General features: G+C 37.5%; 1 protein-coding gene across 1 annotated transcript in view; it reads left to right on the forward strand.

Moving 5' to 3' along the window:
- LOC117371814 (voltage-dependent calcium channel subunit alpha-2/delta-1) overlaps positions 1 to 24,670 on the forward strand; it is a 169,562-nt gene that overhangs the window by 111,182 nt on the left and 33,710 nt on the right. Inside the window, exons 11-23 of the mRNA XM_055222580.1 lie at positions 8,622 to 8,780; positions 10,485 to 10,589; positions 13,405 to 13,483; positions 14,301 to 14,350; positions 15,231 to 15,320; positions 15,750 to 15,824; positions 16,860 to 16,940; positions 17,447 to 17,521; positions 18,620 to 18,679; positions 21,028 to 21,084; positions 21,715 to 21,786; positions 21,970 to 22,031; positions 24,058 to 24,134. Coding sequence (XP_055078555.1) covers positions 8,622 to 8,780; positions 10,485 to 10,589; positions 13,405 to 13,483; positions 14,301 to 14,350; positions 15,231 to 15,320; positions 15,750 to 15,824; positions 16,860 to 16,940; positions 17,447 to 17,521; positions 18,620 to 18,679; positions 21,028 to 21,084; positions 21,715 to 21,786; positions 21,970 to 22,031; positions 24,058 to 24,134 — 1,042 coding nt within the window. The remainder of the gene's footprint in view (positions 1 to 8,621; positions 8,781 to 10,484; positions 10,590 to 13,404; positions 13,484 to 14,300; positions 14,351 to 15,230; positions 15,321 to 15,749; positions 15,825 to 16,859; positions 16,941 to 17,446; positions 17,522 to 18,619; positions 18,680 to 21,027; positions 21,085 to 21,714; positions 21,787 to 21,969; positions 22,032 to 24,057; positions 24,135 to 24,670) is intronic.

Genomic DNA, 24,670 nt, shown 5'->3' on the forward strand with positions numbered 1-24,670 from the left:
GGGGTGGGTGGTTCTACTGTTGCGGTGCGGACGGCGAGCAGAAATGGGTGGGATGATGTGAGGGGAGAGAGAGTGTGCGTATATGAATGGCTAAAGAGCTGATTGGTTCAGAGGTAAAGGTAACGAGGTGTGATTGGCTGACAGTGCTAAATACAAGGAGGGACTACAGTCTTCTTGGGTGAATTTATGTTTCAGCTTTATCTTGATTTATAAGCAGGTTTCGCAGCTTTCAGGGCTGTTATTTGTGTTACTTCCTGGTTCGCACCCATTCAAACCACTTTATAATTAGATGCAGAGTCGACAGAAGGCAGCAGACAGAGCACAGTGGTCTCATTTTGACCCTCAGCTGCTTTTAGAATATATCTGTGCTGGGGCAAGACAAATCCTACTTTGTTGTGTCAAATAAAATTGGGCACAGTGTATAGTATACTAGAAATATTTAGTCAAAAGATTAAATTTGTGAACTCAGTCAGATGAAACGTACATGATGGAAACAATTGAAACGTATAAAACAAACAAAAATGAAGTCTAAACCAAAGACTGTATATATAAATGGACATAGCTAATCTGCTAGCCACTGCATTCCAGTTGGGGAGTGATCATGAGCGCACTTTCGGCTTCATCGGCTCTGGCTCCAATTCACTTTTTATTGAAAAACAGTCGCCCATCTCCCTGTAACTGTTGCTGTCAGGCTCGTCATTTTGGTCTTAAACTGTTCGTATTAATCCGTTCTACGTGATCCTGGTATTTAGTTTCACTTTTGTGTCTGGAAATCAAGAAATGAACATTAATAACAGACAAATCAGGTGATCTCTTTCCCTGAGGTTGTTCCCGCTAGAGTTAGCAACAAGTTTGACAGCGTTGCTAAGTTTCCGCTCCTCCTAAACCAGCAGACTGGGAAGGAAGGGGCGTTACCTTCAACATCCTCGCTCCAGATTGGCTCTTTGGTTGCTATGATTCTCGTGGTTGAAATTCTAAATATGGAACTAGGCTCTAAATTCACCCCTATAACTGCTCTAGCCTCGACGAGCTTCGTTTGACTTGAGCCGAACTCTGTGGGTGACGTCACACTCTCTTAGTCCACTTCTTTATACAGTCCATAGTCTAAGCCCCAATTCCCCTTCAACAATTCATGTTTTTCCACATAAAATAAAGTACATTTTAATTATTTGTACACATTATTGTACAGTATTAAATCACTTTAAGTCAACAAATATATCACAGCGTAATAGTAACCCCTTATAGTAACCCCATTACCCCGTAAGTCACTGCAGCAGCCATAGCTCAGTGTAATTGGTTTGTCTGTCAATCATTCAGGAAGAAAAACAGACAATGTAGATTTCTATGTTTCAGAAAAGGTCAAAGGTGTTTTTGACAGTATGTGTTAGTGCTGTGATGAAATTTTCGATATCAAGGAATAGATGCGATACTCAATACGGATTTCAGCACCACAAAACATACTTTATTTAGACAGTAGAATGTCTGTGTAATCCCTCGGTTGTCCAGGTATTTCTGTCCTGTGAGTATGATTTTTTTGTATCGACACCTACTCAAATGAGTATCTAGTTTTCATACCAGTTTTAGTATTGATTAGTATCTGATTTTTGATACTTTTACCAACCCTAGTATATTGCAGTCTTTCTGATATGACTTCTAACATTCTGAATTACAATGAGATACCAGAATGGTCTTAAATGGGCTGCTACCATGTTTTATTACTTATTTTTGCTTTCAGTTACATACAAAGTCAAATTTACTGAATGCAGATATATTTCTTTGTTTACATCTCTAGCAGAAGAAAAGCACATGGGAGCTAATTAGTGAAAATGGTTGGGTTCTTAATTGTGTTTAGAGCTAATTATCAAACCAGCTGTTGATCTTGTAATTGTGTAGCCCATTTAAATCAGAACTCAGATGTTTTCGAAAAGGATCTGAAAAGCAATTTACTCTTTTGTTTTGTGTGTAAGATTCCTGGAGTTGTCTTTTATTTCATTCACCCATATTTGAGTATCCCTTTATTATTAGTCTGTCTACATCTCCAAAGCTCAAAAGGCTCTGTTCCTCCTTATGATGTCATTAAGTGGTAGTTTTAAAGTTAACAGCTCTTTTTAGTCTCAATTGTGCTTATTTACTCTACAATACACGACAATAACCATAAGTTGTAGTGTTTTTAACCTTTTGTTCATTATATTATATATATATATATATATATATATATATATATATATATATATATATATATATATATAGCTAAAATCATAATGTGATTTTTTCACACCTATGACACATGTCACCAGGTGATTTTGAAGATCAGATTTCTCTTGTGCATTTAAACACCAAACGCTAAAAATCAGATCTAATTATTGGGTTATCTGTTGCACTGATGTGATTCTGATACTGATATCGGATATCGGTGCCTATCCAGAAAAATGTATGGTTCAGCCGATATCCTGGTTGGACCTTCCCTGGAATATCCAGAATAATATCTCTGATATCAGTCTGGTTCACACGTCCTCTGTTGTGTCTCAAGCCCAGTCAAATGTGGTTGTGCAATCTTTTTTCTTTTTTTTTTTAGTGACACATGTGAAACGAAGGAGCTCCGTGGTCACCGATGATTTACAAACACAATCACATTTCTCTGACCTGAGATTAACAGAGTTTAGTGCTTTGCTTATTGATTCTGCAGAAATCTGCCCAGTCCCAGTGTGATATCTTTTTCCTTTATTTTTTTCGGACAGATCATGCATGTCCCTGATTGACTAATCCACCTGTCTATCATGCCCATCTGAAAATGGGAAGTTCACCAGTCACCAGACTCACATCTTCATTAAGTATTGAAGGAATGTGTTTCCTGGATCCCAGGCACGGCTAAACCTATCAATTTATGTAATTAGACTATTTACTGGTTATTGTCTGCACCGAAAGCCTTATAACGTTTGATTTATTTATACAAAACTGTTCTGTAGTTAGGTTGAGTATTGGCACCACTGGAATGGAAAAGGCTGGATTGGTGCCTCTGCAACCCGGCTCAGGATAAAGTAGAAGAAAATGGATGGATGATCACGCCCTGATCAAATTCAATTAAATTTAACAGCCATCAGCTCAATCCTACGCCATTCAAAAGACATTTGTTAGCCATCATCTCTTCATTATATACTCCTCCCTGCTACCTCATAAGTCACTGCCTGACCCCCACCCTCAGTGCGGACCCTTGGGTGGGGCAACTGACACCCAATCATTAATCTCTGATATCACCCATAAATCCTCTGCCATTACTGTCCCCGCCCAAAGAACACAAATCTGCCACTGGTGGATGAAGAGGCCTGGACACTGCCTGCTGCACTGTAAAACCATATCTACAAATGTTAAAACGACTGGTGTGTTTCACTGTGACTGGATAGTATTGAAATTAATTGATCTCATAAATTTACTCTTATTTCAGGCAGTAATTATTTGCATGTCGTCTTTTCAGCAAACTCTTAGACATGATAGTCCTGTTATTGTCTGTTTATAAAAGCCAAAAAAATCAAAACATGCTTTAGCTCTATGGAGAATGTTCTGAACTATGGTTTTAACTTTCTAATTCCATCAACCACTTCCAGAAAGTTACATTAAATACCTTTAAATCTGAGTACAACTTATTTCAACATATTTCTGGAATATGTAGTATGTTGCTTCAAGGCATTACCCGCCAGTGGAGTAAGAAAATAGCATTAATTAGCCTGTATAACATTTTAATTAAAAAGAAAAATACTTAAGCTTGAAATATGAGCTGTGCTAGCTACGATCCCCTCCAGTGTACACATCTCAGCGTCCACACTCCAGTCACACTACTCATTCCAATTGGTTTTTACATTCAAACAAATCATTTTCTTAAGTTGACATTTTTTTCAGCAGTGTACACAGCTGTCATAAAACTACTGCCTGTTTCCTCTTTGGATATTTCCCATTTTCTGTTGTCCTCATCTGCTCTCTCCTCCTCTCTCCTGTCTTTTTTTTTTCTTCTTTTCTTCTTCCAGCCGTCACTTTGATTGGGCGCGCTGAGCTGTGCTAGCGCTGTCAGTCCGCTTGGCAGACCACAGTGCTGGGTGTAAGGGGGGGAGATGGGTCCAGTGTAGCTCGGATTAGCCTGCTGGAAGATTAGCCTTTTTCTCTCGAGTCATGCTAATCCCGACACTAGCTTGCTAAAGTACAGAGGCCGATGAGCTGTTGTAATAGGATCACAGGGGAGGAGTAAGACTTGTACTAGCATTAAGGCTAAATTCCTCTGTTTCTGGTATAGATTGCTATGCTAATGGTTGGAGCTACTTTGCACAATGATTCAGTTTGGTTGTCCAGAAAGAACATTGTTGAGTTGTGTTGTATGTTCATTGGTTATGTATATATTGATATATGTTTTGACATTTTTGTAATATTGATTTTTGTTTCGAATGTAAACTGCCCAAATTATTAGCAACACTTTGTAATAAATACAGCCTTAACAAACTACTAAATTAATACTGTAACCCTAAAAACTGTACAGGAGAAGACCCCAAGTTTTATCTATGACGCAACAAATCTGGTCAAATACATTTTTGAGTGCTTAGACAGGACGACTTTGATTCATGGATTAATGAAGCAAGCATGAATGAAGGAAAATACAACGCCGCGTATATTTTTTATGAGGCGACAATGTTATAACATGGTCAAAAGGTCAAAGGTGATTTTAAAATTTGATTAATAACGTCTCTGCTTGTTCTAACTCTTTGAAAAGCCATAGAAAAGCTGTTTGGTAAGTTCAGTATAGCACCACGCTGACTGCCCTGCGTGACGTTAGTTAGCAAAAACTAATTAGCGGAATCAGTAACAATGCGTTTTCATATGCGACATAGGCCTACGCGTATTATTTTACAGATGTTAAACAATACTACAATAACAGTACAACTTTACAAACCCGACGCACATCGATTATGTTGTGATAGTGCTCTGAAGGGGGAGTGACTTAGCGCAAGTGTCCCTTATTTAAGTAGCCGAAAAATCCGGCATCTTAACTTGTACATTGTAACTATACTTTGACTCAAGTACAAATTGTTACTACACTTTTTTTTTTACTACTGCTACTACATTATGCTCCTTAGAAACTTATTTTAGTCTTCACTCTGTGCACTCCCCCCCCCCCATTCATTCTCCATATGTTGCCTTACCTTGATCCAGTCCTTTTGTGTGCCCAAACCTTTCAAGCGTCCAGAGATGTGCCTGTTATTGTGGCTCTAAAAGGAACTTCAAGGCTCTGTGCCAAGCAAAAACACACTCGCACACACACGCACAGACACACACACACACATGCACACGCACACAGAGCCAGCGCTGTCTTCCCATTGGTCAGCTCACAGCAACCCATTGATCAGAAAGAATCAATATGGCCGACTATTGTTTTAGAGGGTTCCTGCTGGGGACATAGTCGTTAGCTTACTACAAGGAAAATATATCAAGATAAAATACAATGTCCTGTATTATGTCACCTTTGAGCATTTAAAACTACCTTTTGATACCCTAATTTATGTAGTATAACAAATATTTATGAAAAAAACAACTAGGTCACTCATTCCTGATTTATGCATTTGAATATAGGCCGCAAGAAGTTTAAAGATATGTTATGTAACTTTTGGTAGTCCCTACATAATGCTATTTGTTTCCATGGATATGTTGTTTCCATAGAGATATTATTGCTTTGACTAGAATGTTCCACAGTATGGTGTTACACCTATCTTTCCCCATGTAGCATAACTAACATATATGGAAAACATGATTTATACATTTAAATAGAGGACACAAGAAGTTTAAAGCTATATTGTGTATCTTTTCTACTGGATGCTGCTTGTTTCCATGGAGATGTTGTTTGCTTTGACTAGAATGTTCCACAGTATGGCATTAAACCTATCTTCAAGCATGTGTCACCAGGAGGCCAAGGCACAGGTCCAGTTTGTAAAGACGCATGTTTTAATGTGTTTTTCTTGCAAAAAAAAAAAAAACTCCTACAATTGAATTCATACAATATCAATACATTTAATGCCATACTGTGGAATATTCTAAAGCAATAATATCATGGAGACAAGCAAATGGTGAACAAAAGAAAAGTTACAGAGTGGATCTTTAAATATGGTAAGAACAAATAGTTGATCTAATACTGGAGTTGGAACTTGGAAGAATGTTTTTGATAATATTTTTGTAACGTAAATTGTACAGGTATTTGAGGAGACAATAAATATGTTTAATAATTGTATTTATTTATGTATTTACTTATTTATGTATTTATTTATTTTATGTATGTATTTATTTATTTTTATTTATTTTTTTCGGGTTTACACCTAACTGTTGTTTGGTCATTTTTTGGTCAAATTTTGCATACATTGATCTCTAAGAAAAAATAAAAAATGAAAATGACAAACTATAAACCCCACTCTCCATCCCACCCCTAGAAGCCTTTCACATAAGGGCCCCCAATAAGCTATAAACGGCCCTGCTTTTACAATACCCTTAGCCCATTCACTTCAACCGTGTGCCATTAACAGTCCAAATAACCAAAACCGCTCTCTCTTGTGTATTTGGGAATGGAGCTCTCACCTTTATAGGAAGATACTCACACTTGTGGATACGCTCACCCTGTTGCCATGGTGACGTAATGGAGGAACCCGGACCACGTGAAGCAATTAGCGTGGCCTTATAAATGTGAGTGTTTATGTGCCTACCCCGGAGCTGCAGGAGGCTATGGGACTCTGTATGGGAGACTAGCATAGCATCAGCACACTTACTGTATCTCAGAGGAAGCTAACACATAAATAATAATAGTTAATTTGACTGTTGCGCTGCTAATATACTCCACCAGTTTTAGCAGGTGATGAGCTAAAAGGACATTTAAAGATAATTCAGAATTTTCATTAGATTGATAAAAATCTGATCCCTGTGATGATACGCCACACTCATATAATAAAAAAAAAAAGATTTGAATAAAGGTCCTATATTCCGCACAGTTGACTCTTGTGAGCTTTTAGCCATGTTAGGACATTGTTACCTCCTCACACACATACATAGAGTTGTGTTTTGTTTCGCGCATGTTTGAGTAATCCTGTATTATTAGTCTGTCTACATCTCCAAGGCTCAAAATGCTCTGTTCCACCTTGTGATGTCATGAAGCAGTATTTTTAACTTTAACACCTAACTTTTACCTTTAGTTCAATAGAGACAGGCAATTCCAGATCTGAAATTGTTGAAATGAGTAGTAGTTACCACCATAATGATCCAATAAGCGCTTCTCTGTGTTTTTGCAATTCATACTCCTGGATCTGATCATTTGAGCTCTGCCTTTACTACAAATAATGTCTTTAAGCCTCATTTAAGCTGCTGTACATTCATTTGCATCCTACAATTTTAACAAATACATACACTAAACTAAACATTATAGTTGACTAAACATTTTTTCCGCTATTTAGACTCTTATTAGAAATGACAGAACTCGTTGCCTGGAGGTTACTCATCTTGTGCGTTTCAGTCATTATTCAGTCATCTCAAAGAACACTCACTTTAACATTAAAATTGATATTGTAACGATCTGATATTTTGTGTTTAGTACAGAGTTGACACCTTTTGTTGTTCTTGTAACTGTGTTGTTGTCATAGACTGTATATATAAATGGACATAGCTAACCTGCTAATAGCTGCGTTCTAAACAGGAAGTGAGCATGGGCGCGCTTCCGGCTCCATCAACTCCAATTCACTTTACATTGAGAAATTGCTGCTGCCAGACTCGTCATTTTGGTAAAATGTTCGTATTAACCCACTCTACATGATCTTGTTTTTGTTTTGTTTTTTTTCATTTTGTCTGTAAATCAAGATATGAACATTAATAGCAGACAAATCAGGCACCTTCATTAGCAACAAGTCTGATTGCTAAGCGCCCGCTCCCTGCTAAACCAGAGGTGTGGGCGGAAAGGGGCGTTACCATCAACAGCCTCGCTCTGGATTGGCTCTTTGGTTGCTATGATACTCGTGATTGGAACTTGGCTCCAAATTCACCCCGCTTTATAACCGCTCTAGCCTCGATGAGCTTCATTTGACTGGAGCTGAAGGCTAAGGGTAACGTCGCACTCTCTTAGTCCGTGGTTGTTTTTAATGCAACTGCTTTTGTTTGTGACTCTTGGTTGCTATGCCGACAAGGATGTGAACGCTGTATTCGTCAGTTTCTGTTCTTGTTTTGCTCTCGTTCTGGCGTGGGTTAAGCCTACAGTAGCCCTTCTGTTCCTGGCTGCTTTCTCGATGTGCCAAAGAAATAAACAAGGCAAACCGAAATAAATGGATACATCAGAACAGTTGTAATCGGAGTATAGTGATTATATTGGTAGGTGATGGTCTGTCGAATATGTGACTAATGTAGTTTAAAGTGAAACTAAACACTAAATCAACTTTTTTTGCTTCTAAACTGCGTATACTGCGTCTTAATAGCATTATCTACTGTTCCTAGTCCTTTTTTTTGGGGACAATTTTAGCGCCAACTAGACAAATCTGCAAATCTGCTTTCAAGTACTACATGACATCACACCTCTACTGGCCTAATTACAACCGTGATTGTCCTCTGGTCTTTCCCAGTTCAACACACGCGTGAACAAGACGGCGTGCTTCGATCATCTGGTGCAGGCCAACGTGAGGAACAAAAAGCTTCTGAAGGACGCGGTGCAGAACATCTCAGCCAAGGGCATCACCAACTACACCAAGGGCTTTGAGTTCGCCTTCCAACAGCTCTCCACGGTAACTATACACACTTTTACTGTCATTTTTGCAGTACTTGAAGTGACTAGGTTAATGAAAAGTAAGGAATTTAAAAAAAAAATGCTGTAAATATCATTGTTGTTGTAAATAGTAATGGTGACGTGGCACAGTTTTAGGCTTGGACTTAGTGTAAATATTTGTTTTCTCTTAAATGTTGTACATAAGGTGCAGGGTACATGAGATTTATTATAGAACAAATGGCATAAAATACAAGTAATAGAATAATAATCTTAAAATAACTTTCTCAATCTTTAAAGCAGACCTATTACGCAAAATCAATTTTTTATAGCTTTAAACCATATTATTGTTATTTCCCTTTCTCATTTACCCTCTTGAAGGTGTAGTGTACTTAAAGTGTTTCATGTTGGAGTAATCTTTATACTCGCGTATTCAAGATGTCATTGCTCTGATCTACCCCTGTTTTCACCTCCACTGGTACACGCCCACTGCTCTGTACTTACTTCATTCTCCACTTTTATTTTCTTAATGTGTGATATACATAGGATTGGGCAGTGTCACATTGTCATTTTGTTACAATTTTTAAAAATAAAACATCCGCTCCTTGCTATAGTGATCTGCAGCTATCCATCGGAGATGCTGACAGCTACACAGCTTTTTGTTGTGATGTCTACGGTGGCGTCAGCTCCCATCAGGCATTGCAGTTTTTTTAACACAGAAATCAGCCGACGTGCCTCTTTTATTAAGTAATTTAAGAAGAATAATGCGATTTAAAATGTCCAAACTATAACATAATGATCTGCAGGTGTCATAGATTATAACTATATGACAAACAAGAACAATATGTTATCTTTGATTTTTTTTTTTTTCCTTTGCTACATTAGTCTGTCCTTTTTTGGTGTACATGCAAAAAATACCCAGTGATTGATAGGTTTGTGAATGGAGTAAGTGAAACGCAGGGTAGAAAGTTGTCCTTTAGTGCCACCTGCTGGTGAGTGTGGTGATTTACTGGGGTTACCTGTGGTCACACTTTGAACATATGAACATGCAATATCTTTGAGAGATGGAAGATATATTTTTCTACCTCTATCAAACATAATACGCATAACTATTTTATTGGTATGAAAATCTGAGGCCTTACAGTGTATATGACAGGTTAGACAACACTTTACATTAAAACATAGTCAACATGATTATAACATTTCAACCATTTTGGTGACGTTTATAACTTAACTTCCTGATTGGACACAGACAGCAGATGTGGCGTACGTAGTTTTAATTCTATTTCTGTTACCTAGCAACCAAGGACCAAAATTTGTCTAATTTACACAGTAGTAATTATTTGAGAAAAATAAATGACAATACCTTTATTTTGTTAAATTCAAGTCTAAACTGTTGGAACAATGGATTCCTTGTGTGTAAATTGTGCATGTATTTTTTATGGAATTTTCTGTGCTGTTTTCTGTTTTAGAACGTAATGCAATTTCCTGTATTTTTGCACTTGTACACTGATATAAAACTATGATTGACCACATGTACTATCCTACCAAACCAAGTCATAATTAGAAAAACAACCTTTCATACTCACTTTAAAATAACAGCTGTTACTACAGAGAACACAATTATGTAACTCCAATTTGCTAAAATAGGTGAGAACTTGTAATGTAACAAATCAGTCATCATTACATTTTAGATTTTATTTTTATGTCTTGCATTTTCTTTTAGACCAATGTGAGTCGAGCCAACTGTAACAAGATCATCATGCTGTTCACTGACGGAGGAGAGGAGAGAGCCCAGGCCATTCTGGAGAAGTACAACGCCGACAAGAAGGTACTACCACAAGCTCGGAGTAGGACTGTCACGATTACACATTTTGAAGTTCGATATATTGCTGAAGTAAATATAGACGATATGCCACTGACACAATAACACAAGAGCTGACTTATACCACAAAAATATTCTAAATGTTAGAATGTTAGAGTTAGGTGTGGACCATGAATATTTGAATTCTGAAGCTACAGTTCATTTGATTCTGTACAGATAAGACACCATACACTTGGAATATTTTACTCTTTAAGTGTTAAATTAACTGTATAGGTGATTCTGCAGAACACACAGGGCCTAGAACAAGTTATAACAAGTCACAACATAAGCCTAAAAAATTAATCATCAAAATTAAATCAAATCATATTAAATAGAAATATAGCCGTGCATTCTTATTTGGCGATGTCATATTAAAGGTCCACTGTGTAACCTTTCTGCCACCTGCTCGTTTCTATGGAGATGCATTACTGGTGTGTTTTTTTTTTTGTTTTTTTTCCCATTTTGATTTGTCTTGCTCCAGTACAGATATTGTATGAGCAGTTCTTGAAGTCGAAATATGTCCGCATCTAATTATAAAGCGTTCTCCGGTAATCAGGAAGTGCACGTCAGCATGCTAGTTATTGTTAGCGTTAATGTGACGGCAAAAATCTTGGCGTGGTGGATAATTAGGATGCTCAGAATGCATAAGGTAAGTGAGGACTATGTACCAGTGCAAGCAGGTTAAAATGAACGTGTTGTGTTTGTGTTGTGACAGTAAAAATCAGGTACAGAGCCTTTACTTTGTGGATGTTGGAGTGCAGTCTGCTGGGGCCTGTGCCTCCTGTGCTGCCGCTCATTAGCCACACTGCAGATGGGATCCAGATGAGCTCTTTAACAACCGCTACAGACAATATGGTCTCTCCAAGCAGCCTTTTATCTGCTCTGTCAGCCTCACAGTACATTCAAAGACCTAAATACGATGCTTTGTTCTGGATGTTTTAATTATTTTCAAGAACTTTTTCTTTGGACTTTTAACAAGGGGTATTATGCAAAAACGTTTTCCAGTTAGCTTTCCACTATGGTATAAAGTGGTTCCTTCATCAAAAACATGCTTGAAGTGGTTTTAAATGTCATCTATGCATGTTTAATTAATCTAGCAATCTCTCCTGGGCACTAGTCCAACCCTCATTAAAGTTAACAGTACAATCCTATCCATAAATATACAAAACAATATACAACAACTTCACAAACCTGATGAGATGTGCAGTAGCTTCATTAGCAGGATACACGCTGTTTGTAATGTGATGCCAATCTGAAGGAGGAGTGACTTAGCACGCAGAGCAAAGGGATGGGGGACGCAGCGCATCAGAAACAAAACAAAAACTTTCTAAATATACTAATCTGTTGTTTTGGGCAATTATAGCATTTGCAAACTATAATGTAGGTTGGCCTTTAGCGGTAGGAGGTGAGACAGAAGACAGCAGCACAGGCATGGTCCACAATTTCTATTTCTTTTTCAATCAATTACCAAAGTGCATTGTGCAATGGCGTTTTGAGGAGCAGTGTCTCCTCCAGCAGCAGAACATGGTGTGTTGGTTTCAGGCATCTTTTATACCGTCCCACTAACTGGATAAAACTACTTGAAAGGGGTGTTTAAAAATAACATTGGTTTTGTGGAGGTTTAAGAGTTTTAAAGAGCTACATAAATCCATAAACCAAATTAACTTTATAAATATATATATACACATAAACCCCAAAAACAATCACCGAGTATACTTAAAACACATAAACCCTTTAAAATACACAACATGCCTTTCCTACACATTTCCTACCTTGGTCCTGCCCTGGAACCTTATTAAGGGAGCTTGTTGCACTGGGGACCCCTTTGACACCTGGACATAAGTTAAACATCCTTCAAACTTTATTCACTAAAAACACTACAAATTACACAACGCACAAACACTTAAACATTCTTAAACAACCACTGCACTGATATTGCACATATCCAATTTAGTTATTAGCTGTTAACTTCACTTTGTCTTGTTTTCCCTCCAGGACACACAGCTTCAATTAAAGTGCCACTGTGCCTCCAGATCTAAAATTGAGTAAAAGAACAGACAAGTTAAATAAACATTTTAAAATCCTTTGTGTGCAATTGTCTTTTTTTAAAGTGCAAATAATGTTCAAAGTGCTGTGTGCGATTTAAAGTGCATATAGTGAAGGCTGTAAAGTGCTGTTAGTTACAAAACAATAAAAGGTAACGTGGTAATCAAAATATGTTGTGTTAGCAGTTAATACCCCATAGAATGTAATGTAATGTTAGCAGCAAGTACAATGTTATTATTTATATGTATTTATGTACACTACCAGTCAAAAGTTAGGACACACTTTTCCATTTTTCCTGATTTGTCTACTTACATTTTAGATTCTCATTGGACGCATCCAAACTGAATGGACACATGTGGAATATAGTAAATAACTCTAGCCACCCTTTGCTTTGGTCACTAATTTGCACTCTTGCCAGGTGTACTGCGTCTTGACTCTGACGCTGTAATTACACCTGTGAAGTAAAAACAATTTTAGAAGCTCAAAAAAGCCAAAGGTTTGCAGCGCTGTCAAAAAGCAAAGGGTGGCTGGATTTGAGTGGATTTTAATAATAAAAATTTAATAATAAAGTTGAGTTATTTGTTTTTCCTTGCTATATAATTTGATATATTTTGTCATATATTTGATGTCTTCCGTATGTATGTAAAATGTAGAAAGTGGTAAACATAAAGAAAAAACCTGCATGAGAGGATGTATCCAAAATTTGACTGGGAGTGTACTTTGTCTGTTGTTCTAGGTGAGGATATTCACGTTCTCAGTGGGACAACACAACTATGACAAGAGACCCATTCAGTGGATGGCCTGCTCTAACAAAGGTAAACCTAATGCAGGGGACATGTCAAACTCACAAAGCCTCTTGGATGGGTGAAATAATGGCTTCTACTTAATGATCTGTGTAATTCCTCAGTTGTCCAGGTATGATCCATAGTAAAATAAAAATTGAATTCTGTTGACTGGACTTAATGAGGCTGTACCAGATTTTTGCCCAGTTAAGTAAAATTTGTTCTCCTGCATAAAGCCTCAAATGTTATTTAAGTAAGAGTACAAAAGTATTTGCAGAAACAAGTACTCCAGTAAAAGTAACTTAAAGAGTGAGTGTCGGGACATAACACCTGATTTATAATTTCATGTGAATGTAATTGGAAGGACAAAATGGTAATGGTCACTTATTTATATAGCGCTTTTCCACCTTCAAGACACTCAAAGCACTTTATATCATTCATTCACACACACACTCCTACAAACAGACACTGGGGGTGAGGTGGGTCAAGTGTCTTGCCCAGGGACACAACAATATTCATCCACCAAACTTCAGGTCAGTGTTTCTGACTACTCAACCAATTACATTTATGTTGACAGCAGGATCTGAAACACCAACCACCGCGTCACCAACTGAGCTACTGTCATCCCCCCAAAACAATGCCCATCTGGTATTTTCAAAGGATAGAGTCAAAACTGAGACAAACAATATCATATCTGAAAAATAAATAAATAAAATGAAATAAAAAGAAAGAAAGAAAGAAAGAAAGAACACAAGGTCAGGATTTATCTGTGTGCTTTATCATTGGCTGTTCGATTATTTATTCATTGTTGTCAAATGTTTTGACTGGTATTTTTATAATTGTATTCCAGGTTACTTTTATGAGATCCCATCCATCGGAGCCATCAGGATAAATACACAGGTACATTTTATGTCAAATATTTGGTACAAAGACTGGACCTTTTACACTGAACAAAACATATCATTTTCTGACTGTGGTAATTTGACTTATTTTGTTGTAATGGATAAGAAACTATTTTTATGTATGTCCATCAATCTAAACTAGTCCAAACTGCCCAAAAAATAAATAAATAAAATAAAATATTCTATTTATTTTTGTAAAGCTCAAAATTACAACAGCAGTTCCCTCTTAGGGCTGAACATGAGAACTGATTTAACCAACAGAAAGTTAGAAAATCAACAATGAAACAGAAACAGACAAGCAAATGAGTCAACAGAAAACAAGCAAATGGAGAACTGTCCCAGAACATGTCCTTAGACCCTCCTTCTCAGCAAGGAAAAACTCCCAAAAAAATAAAAAATAAATAAACAGTGGAAAAAAGAGAAACCTCAAGGAGAACCACAGTGAAGGAGAGATCCACTCCTATGGACGGGCAGACTGCAGATGTGTCCAGGACTAATGTGCATCCATTTGCAGATAGAGCTCGTCTGTAGGGCCAGAGCCCACTCAACTAAGGAACAATAAAAAAGTATTGTTCCATCTATCATGTTCTGAACAATAAGTCGATATAATAATTACCATGACAGGCCCAGAGACCTGCCTGTGTTGTATTCTCGCACATCACCACTAGATGCTATCTACTTTACTGCAGTCTTATAGCATGAAGAAAGGCTCACTTGTGCTAGTAAAAAATAATAATAATAATGAAAAAATCTACAGATAGTAGTTTTAAATTATCCAAATAATTGTACCCCATAAAGCCGCTGTTTTATGGCAGTTCAATGACACTGTGGGGCTGTAACACATGATAGTTGACCTGTCCAGTTGCTTGTCTTGTCAGGAGTACCTGGACGTCCTGGGCAGGCCCATGGTGCTGGCAGATAAACAGGCCAAACAAGTGCAGTGGACCAACGTCTATCTGGATGCTTTGGTATGTATTTTCATAATCTATAACAGAAAGTTAGGATTATGAGGAGTAGTAGTAGTAATCGTAGTACTAGTAGTAACTGCCATGTTAGTAGTAGAAGTTGTAGTTTGTTGTAGTTGTAGTAATCGTAATAGTAATCGTAGTACTAGTAGTTATAATCATAGCAGTAGTAGCAGCAAAGGTCTTATTAGTAGTAGGTATTTTACAGGTCTATTGTAGTAGTAGTAGTTGTAGTAGAAGTATTAGTAGTTGTAGTCCAATGAGGTGTATCTGGTCTTCCATTAAAGAGGAAGAGCGCTAGTGAATGGTCCAAACTGTCATGTATGAAAACAAACTAAACCTTGGTCTGAAAAAAGAATCTATTAAAATAGTAGTTGTTGTATTTAGTAGTAGTAGTAGTATCTGTAGTAAATATGTTTGTGCTGATTGCAGGAGCTGGGTCTGGTTATCACTGGAACGCTTCCTGTTTTCAACAAAACAAAGACCAAAGACGACAGGAACGGAGAGGTGAGAGAAAAATACAGGGGATCTATGAGCCCCAAGCAGGGCCGGCTCTAGCCTTTAGGGAGACCTAAGCTGAATCTGCCCTTAGGGACCCTCTCCACTTCAGTGCCACATATTTATATTTGACAACATTAAGACATCATCACAACCACTGATAAAAAGACTGCAAATTCTAGAGGCTCACGACAGCAATAACCACAAGTATAACAGTAAAAAAACATGTAAGGAAGGGGGGCCTTTCTGGTGCATTTTAATGTGTTCTAGTTGACTAAAGTGAGCTTATATTTATCAATTCTTTATGTCATAAAATGCAGGGTTGGGTAGAGTAGCTAAAAGATGTACCAAGAGTACCCATACTTCAAAATCATATCACTCAAGATGTATAAAATGGTGATCCACGTTAAGAGTTACATAAGAGAAACAGCCTGGACATAACATCAGATTTATAATAATCAGATAATTTGGACTGAACATTAAATAAGAGGATTTTAGGATCACATTATTTTTATGTTTATTGTCAGGCTTTGGATGCGAGATTTCGCCTACATGCACATATCAATGAGTAGGGAGGCACAGATACTGTGCCAGTACTCGTACTCGTTAATGGGCTGCCAATAACATGTAAAAAAAAAAACCACGTAGCTGTCCACACCACTGCCCGATCAAAAACAAATGTAGGCAGCACATATCTATTTACTGGAAATAAAACACATCTAATCGTGTAAGAGGGATATGCAGACTAGTGTAAACACCCGAGCGCCATTTCTTTTTCAGAAAAACTTTCCAATCATTATTTTCAATATGGCCTCTTGGGGGCCCTCTGGTGGCCTGGGGCCCTAAACAGCTGCTTAGTCTGCTTATAGGCTGGGCCGGCCCTGGTCCCAAGGAGTGTGATTAACAAGTGAATGAAACACACTATAGCATGACCATTTTATAAGAATTGGCCGTAAAACAAGACACATGCAGCTTTAGATCTGATCAAATGTTCTCCCCTTACTCTTTGTGTGTGTGTGTGTGTCTGTGTGTGTGCTTGTGCAGCATCAGAACCAACTGATCCTTGGTGTGATGGGTATCGACGTGTCTCTGAACGACATCAAGAAGCTCACCCCACGCTTCACTGTGAGACCACACTCTCACGCTGCACTGCACACAAACATGCATATTTCAGATGAAAAATGGATTCTTGTGAGCTTTAAGCCATATTAGAACATTGTTACCTCCTCAAAAACATTCCTGTACCTGTATTTGTGTTTTGTTTCCTTCACACATGTTTGAGTAATCCTTTATTATTAGTCTGTCTACATTTCCAAAGGTCAGAATGCTCTGCTCCACCTTGTGATGTCATGTAATGCTAGTTTTCAAGTGTGTTAAACATGTGCGAATGAAACAAAACAAAACTCCAGCTATGTTTGTGATGAGAAAACAACATTATAACAGATGAGAACAGAGTAATATGGACCCTTTAAGGAACAGACTCAGTACTTGATACCAATTTTAAACCAACGATTATTCTTTTGATTTAAACTATTAACTATTTCACTTGAAATATTCGGGAAAAGTACATGTTTTGTATTGTATTGATAGTAAAAACAAACCTATGAAAATGTGTTTTTCTGTATTCTCAGATTGGTCCAAACGGATACTACTTTGCCATTGATCCAAATGGCTATGTCCTGCTGCATCCTAATCTCCAGCCAAAGGTAGGAACCAGAAATATGTACTTGTCAGTTTTCTGAGATTACTGACAACAGATTTAAACCATGGCAAAAGGATAGTTTATAATTCTGTATTGTAAAGTTATTATTTGCTTCTGTATTTGCTGATTTGTTGAGTTTTAGGCATAGTTGCATTTTTCAGTCTCACCACTAGAGGCTGCTGAAGAGCTTTGGCTGCAGGTGCTGGGGTTTAGGTAGTGACATTCAGATCAGAGAGAGTCCTTTTAGGTTTAAACCAACTAGATTTCAGCAACAGGAACTGGCAACCCAAATGAGAGACTTGTGTCCAATGTTTTTTTTTGTAATTAAGACTAAATCGGCATTACAATTTGGGAGGACTAAACATCTAAACTTTGCCCACAACCACATTTCAAACAGAGCTGCTGAACCTGGACTGTGCCTGGAGGATTAAAGGGGATAGAAGAGAGGAGGAGGGGCGGGGTCTAGAGATATATAAGCAACAGTGTGATTGGTCAAACAGGTATCCACACTCTGTAATCAGAAACACCTGGCTTTAATTAGGGCAGTGTTTTGTGATGTCTCCAACTACTTTAAATTGCAAGAACAGTAGACAATGCTATTAAAACACCACATACATCGTTTAGTAGTGAAAACAAAAGTGCATTTAGTGTTTATTTCCACTTTAAGGCATGGATAGCACCCTGAGGTTAGATTTTCTGCTTGCTTAGTCAGTGCATATTTGCTCTGATAATCTACAAAATATTATTATTATTATTATTTTATAAGTTTATATATATATATATATATATATATATATATATATATATATATATATAAAAACTAAATCCAGCCTTGTACTGCCAGAGGCTCAGATATCAAACAAATCCTTCAGTTTCATTAATAACAGTGGTGACAATTGATTCACAGTTGCGTAATTGAAACCATGATAGCTAGCTTAAAGGTGCATTGTGTAAATTTTCTAGACACCTGCTTGTCTCCACGGTTATGTGATTGGTTTGCCTGGAGTGAAAAAAAATGTATCTAATATTTATTTAAAGAAGGGTGAATTTTTTAGCTTTTTACCGCGTTATAATGTTGTTCTCTCATCAAAATCATGCCTAGAAGAGGATCCGAAACAGGAAGCTCAGAGTCCGTAATAAGTTTGCAGTGACGTTCCATGAGGTGAGACAAAAACTATAGAAAGATGATAGAAGACAGTGGTGTAGACGTAGAAGTGTAGAATAGATAGAAGTGAGCCAAGACCATAGACTGCATAAAGAAGTGGACTGAGTGAGTGCAACGTCACCCATAGTGTTTAGCTCCACCCAAATGAAGCTCATCGAGGCGGGCAATTATAGGGGCGACTTTGGAGCCGAGTTCCATATTTGGAATTCCAACCGCTAGCATCCAAAGAGCCAACCTGGAGCAAATGTGTGTGTGTGAATGGGTGCGTGGTTCCTTCATGTATAGTGCTTTGAGTACCTTGAAGGTGGAAGGCTAAAGGTGCTATAAAATATTTTATATAGCACTTTATATTTTATAAATATAGGAGAAATAAGTAGAATCGCCCATTTAATTATTCAAGTCAAAGTGTTTGACTTGAATAATTACTACTTGTGTATTATTTAACAATACTACTACTATCTCCCCTCCTCTCTGTTTCATTATGTTTCAGTCTAACCCATCTTATATTTTATATTTTTGTCATTCTCACTGCTGCATGTTCACCTCTCTTTTTCTCTTGCTGCTGTTGCATGTTGTTCCATCAAATGTAAGGGCCAAAATCACAATGCACTTACCTGTAGATATAAGTTTTCATGGCTGATACCAATTTTCCAGCTTGTTTAGAACCAATATGTTTATTATCATAACTATGTGTTGATTAAATAAAGTAAAGGAATGTGTTAGGTTTCTCAAACTATGGTACATGTACGAGCTCCTAGGTCCTCTACAGTTGTGATATTGTCTTAAATTAGAAATAGTTTTATCCATTTTTTGTTCCTCCTCCAGTTTAGCCCTGGAATTTTGCAGTCATAGATTTGGTTTAGATCTGGTGGTACTTACAGCCAAATGTTCTCTTAGGTGGTACAGACCCAGTGGATACTGTTTTTAATGCACTCTCACCAATAAGTATGTTTCTGAACTGTAGAGTCATTTTAAACAAAACTAGTTCATTTTAAACTGTTTTAATTTTTTTTAAACATTAATTTGCACATTTTAAATTGCAATATTCATCAAAAATTGCTTAATAAAAGAAACAAGTCCATTGACCTCCGTTTTAGAAAACTGCACGGCCCAATGGGAACTGACGTTGCTGTAAACGTGTAAAAGAGCTGTGAAGCTGTCCAAAGAACTACCAAATGGTTAAAAGCTCTGAAAAGTCAATTTTTCATAATACGTCTGCTTCAAGTGTGGGTTACTCTGTCTGGTTAAGATATATGCCCGAATAAGTTAAGCCTTGAATGTTTGGTTCATTTGAACCTGAGTGCTGGGTCTGGTTTGAGGCACTGTGGTTTTATAGAGAGCCAGTCTGTCACTGCTTCCTCTTTATCCCTTTGTAAAGCCACTTAGAGCTGTAACAATAACACAAGGCTTTTATAAGGACATTCATGAGGCAGGGAACTGACAGGTGCTGACAGGAGCAGACAGGACCAGGCTGTCAGAATGATCCCATATGGTACCAACAACGTGCATGCTAGTCCTAGTTTAGACCTGGTTTAGGCCTAGCGTAGTCCTGAGTTGAACCTGGTATAGAACTGGTTTAGACATAGCATAGCACTGTTTGGACCTGGTGTGGACTTGGTTTAAACCTGATTTAGTACCGGTTTAGACCTGGTATACACCTGGTGTAGTCCTGGTCTGGACTTGATGATCTCAGATGCTAACAACAACATGCATGCTAGTCCTAGTTTAGACTTGTTTAAGCAGGATTTAGTTCTGGTTGTTCTGGTGTAGTTGTGGTTTAGACCTAGAGTAGTTTGGATGTTAGTCCTGGTTTACACTTACCTACATAGTTAAGAACTGGTTTAGACCTGGTGCAGCCCTGTATCAATCCTGGTTTAGACCTGATTTAGTCCTAGTTTAGTCCGGTTTTAGTCCTGGTTTAATTGAGACTCCTGAGACCCCTGTAGTCCGTACCATATATTGCTTTATATTTCATGTTTAACTGCACACAGCACTTTGCAAAGTCTTGATTGTTTTTTAATGTAGAATTTGATTCATGGAATGGCTGTGGCTGATTGCAAAAGTGGGACAATCTCTGTCTCCATCTTCTAATAACAAATGTATAAAACGCAATGTATGGGACTGTCTGAAAAGTGGTATGTTTTAAAATACCCCAGAAAAAATATATGAACATTGTATAGGCACGGAATATCAGCGCACAGACATTTGGTAGCAATTTTTGTTTGGCTAACAAGCTAGGTAGGAAACAGAAGTTTAAACAAGGGTTATTTAAACTTCTTTTCTAGTTGGAGTGAGATATTATTTAAATTGTGTACCTTTTGTCTCTACAGAATCCTAAATTCCAGGAGCCCGTCACGTTGGACTTTCTGGATGCTGAGCTGGAGAATGACATCAAGGTGGAGGTAAAGTATTCAGTCCTGTTTTAAACAAACACTCAATGTAATTACTGCCCCCTGTTGAATGTCGAGCCTCAGAGACAATCCAGAGCCTCCACCATAAAAATTACATGGGGCACCTTTAACCACAGAAAGCATGTATACACTCTGCTTTATTAACCTCTCAAGTGAGTTCTACACATTATCAGTATGGAACGGCTTTCGTGAAAATGTCACAAAGGCAGTGTAAAAAAAAGTTTTTAAAAAATCAAAGTTTTGTTAAACCCAGTTGAGAGAAATGCATAGACATGTTTCCTGTCCACAAATGCACATAGCTGTTACATTCTGCACATTTTTCACAAACTAAATAGTATTTTCAAGGCTGAAGTATATCAGTTGGTGTGGCGATGCTGTTTTGGTTGGCTTACGTGCTTCAAACTTGGCTCCGCCCAAACCTCAGTGCTGCCCCATGCCCCATTGCTCCAGTCTCTGGCCCACTGGCAGCCGGGCCCTAACTCACCAGCAGGAGCCAAGATGGACTTGATATTTGTGAATTTATAAATATCACGAGATTCCTTCTTGCTGTACAAGGTTCTAGCTTTATGTCTGTGTACAGTGAATCAGAGCCAGTAACAGTACGGTGCTGTGTCCCTGTAGATCAGGAGGACCATGATCGACGGAGAGACCGGGGAGCGCACCATCAACACACTGGTCAAGAGTCAGGACGAGGTAAGGCAATTCATTATCAAGTATAATTAAGATACAGTCATTCTGAGGATATATCCATATTATTAATACCATTTATTTAACCATTCCTAAAGTGAAAATTTACATTTTAGCTTGACAAACTGATTCTTGACCCTTGGAATTATATTGTTTAAGTGAACAGAACATTCTCCATTTTTCATACAGAGATACATAGACCGGGGAGTCCGGACTTACACATGGGCACCTGTCAATGGCACAGACTACAGGTGAGTAAAAAGTAAAGGTTTTTAAAAATATTTTATATATTTAGTTATTTCTTTTTTGTCAGGTGATATAAGTTGGGGTTTCTATTTATATACTGCAATTACATTTACATGCCTCACTGATCTTAAATAAAAATGCAAATGCTGTCAGTCTAGGGGACACACTCATCCACCTGGATGGATCACATTAAAAACCTCAGATATGTCGTTCCATGAAAAAGCCTGATATTCTCCTTTCATTTGAACAGCTTTTGAGAGCTAGGTCAAAGAAGGTTTTACACTAAAATTGAGATTTTATTGTAAATTTCCACACCTGGACATTCTTTTGATAGAGTAGCCTTCTCAGACCAATAGGGGTCACTGTAGTTGCTAATATTTTAGTTGCTGTATTGTACAGTACCTTACAGAAATACAAGCAAATATACTTTACATTACATGGAGCCTGTGAGAGCATCCACCAGAACATCCATTTTGTCGGTTTGCTGCTTCTTTGGCAGCAAAAAAGACAATTGGCTAATGCTAGCTAGCTTGAGACTTTGAAGGGCCCAAGGGCCCACTATTTTCTGATCAAAGTTCCAAAGTTTTTTCCTCATCAAAACATTTCTTCTGTTTTGTTTCATTCACACATGTTTGAATCAAACACGTGCAGGCTGCACTAGCTCTGATGAATGATTATCTGCAGGTGCTGGGGTTTAGGCAGTGAGTTGTTTATCTCAAAGGAGAGAGAAATGTTTAATGCCATACTGTGGGACATCTCTAGCAAAGCAATAACATCTCCATGGAGACAAGCAGATCATGGGCCCTCCATCACAAAATTGTGATGTTATTTGAGAGGGGCTTGATAAACAGAGAAACCAGGATATTAATGAGTTATTATTGGCTATTTAAATTGATTTCTGGTTTAAATTTGCAGTTGGCAAAAAGACTAATCAGGGAATATGGGAATAAAACTGCTCTATTCGGGCATTTTATTGGCGAGAATTTGAAAACAGACTCAAACAAATTGAACAAGACTGAACAGTTTAATGGGCCCATATTAGTCTGTTTTTTTTTTATCTATGTTACAATATTGTTCCTCATAAAAAAATATATACTTAGAGTTGTGTTTTGTTTCATTCACACATGTTTAAGACACAAACCCTGCACATTTAGGCTTCTTCTCTCAAATGGAACACTCTGTTCCACCTTGTGATGTCATGTGGTAATACAGGAAGTGCTCCACAGTGTTTTTAAACTCCATACACCTTCACATGAATCATTTAGATGATTTCAACCCTAGGATTGCATTTTGAGCTTTGGAGATGTAGACAAACTAATAATAAAGGGTTACTCAGACATGTGTGAATGAAACAAAATGCAACTCCAGCTCTGTTTTTGATTAGGCAACAACATTATAACATGGTTCAAAGTGCGTATGACAAGTTTTAATGATTCTCTAATTTTGACTTAATCTGATGGAATAATACCTGTTGTAAATGTACATTTTTTCAGTAGTCAAGAAGAATTTGCAAAGAAATGTTGAAAAATATGTTGAAATGATGATAATGAACTTTAATGTGTCTATAACAGGTTGAACTACAAATTTTACTAAAACACAGTTAAGTTCACAACAGTCAATTTTGTGTATTGTAGGACCTTTTGATGGGACTGTTCTACTTCTCGTTGTGAGGAGACCTTAGACTGTATATATATAAATGGACATAGCTAAAGAATTATCCACCACTTTCCAAACAGGAAGTGATCATGGGCTTCCTGTTCCATCGACTTTTTACACTTTACACTGAAAAATTGTCACCCCTCCCTCTGTAATTTCTGCAATGAGCCTCATCATTTTGGTCTTAAAATATGTGCATTATTATGGTATTTTTATTTTGATATTTTTCCGAACTCAGCTCCAAAATCACCCACGATGAGCTTCATTTGAGCCGAACGTTATGGGTGATGCCACACTCACTTAGTCCACTTCTCTATAAAGATTATGAAGGCGTCAGTGCTTACTTATCTCTCTCTTTTTTTTCTTTCTTCACAGCTTGGCCCTGGTTCTTCCCAAATACAGTGAACACTTCATTCAGGCCAGAATCGGGAATGACATTCAACAGGCTATGGGTGAGGACTGCACTATCCAAAATATCAAACTTGATTTTGATACTAAGGAATAGACTAAATACTCAATACCACAAGGATCCTAAAAACAGTCTTTCTGTATACAATTTTCAACCTTAAACTTTAGTACACACTTTTATATTACCACGTGGCCTCATATCTGTGTAATCCCTCAGTGGTCCAGGTAGGTTCCATAGTGGTCCATGGGTGTATACTAGTCTATGTGGTTTTATACTTGTTCTGATACAGCTCAAGATTATTCTAAAGCTATTCAGGAAAGGTTCATTTCTGTCATGTGAATGTGATTTTTTTTGTATCGATACTTGCTCAAATGAGTATCTAGTTCCAATACTACTTTTAGTATCGATTAGTATCAGATTTTGAATATTTTTGACAACCCTAGTCCATGGTTCCTTTTGTTTTAAAATAATTCACATTCACAGGACAAAAATGAACCTTTACTGAATAGCTTTAGAATGATCTTGAACTTTATCAGAACAATGGACGACTGAGGGATTACACAGATATAAGGCCACGTG

The sequence above is a fragment of the Periophthalmus magnuspinnatus genome, chromosome 6 (genome assembly GCF_009829125.3).
Source record: "Periophthalmus magnuspinnatus isolate fPerMag1 chromosome 6, fPerMag1.2.pri, whole genome shotgun sequence".
Taxonomy (NCBI): domain Eukaryota; kingdom Metazoa; phylum Chordata; class Actinopteri; order Gobiiformes; family Gobiidae; genus Periophthalmus; species Periophthalmus magnuspinnatus.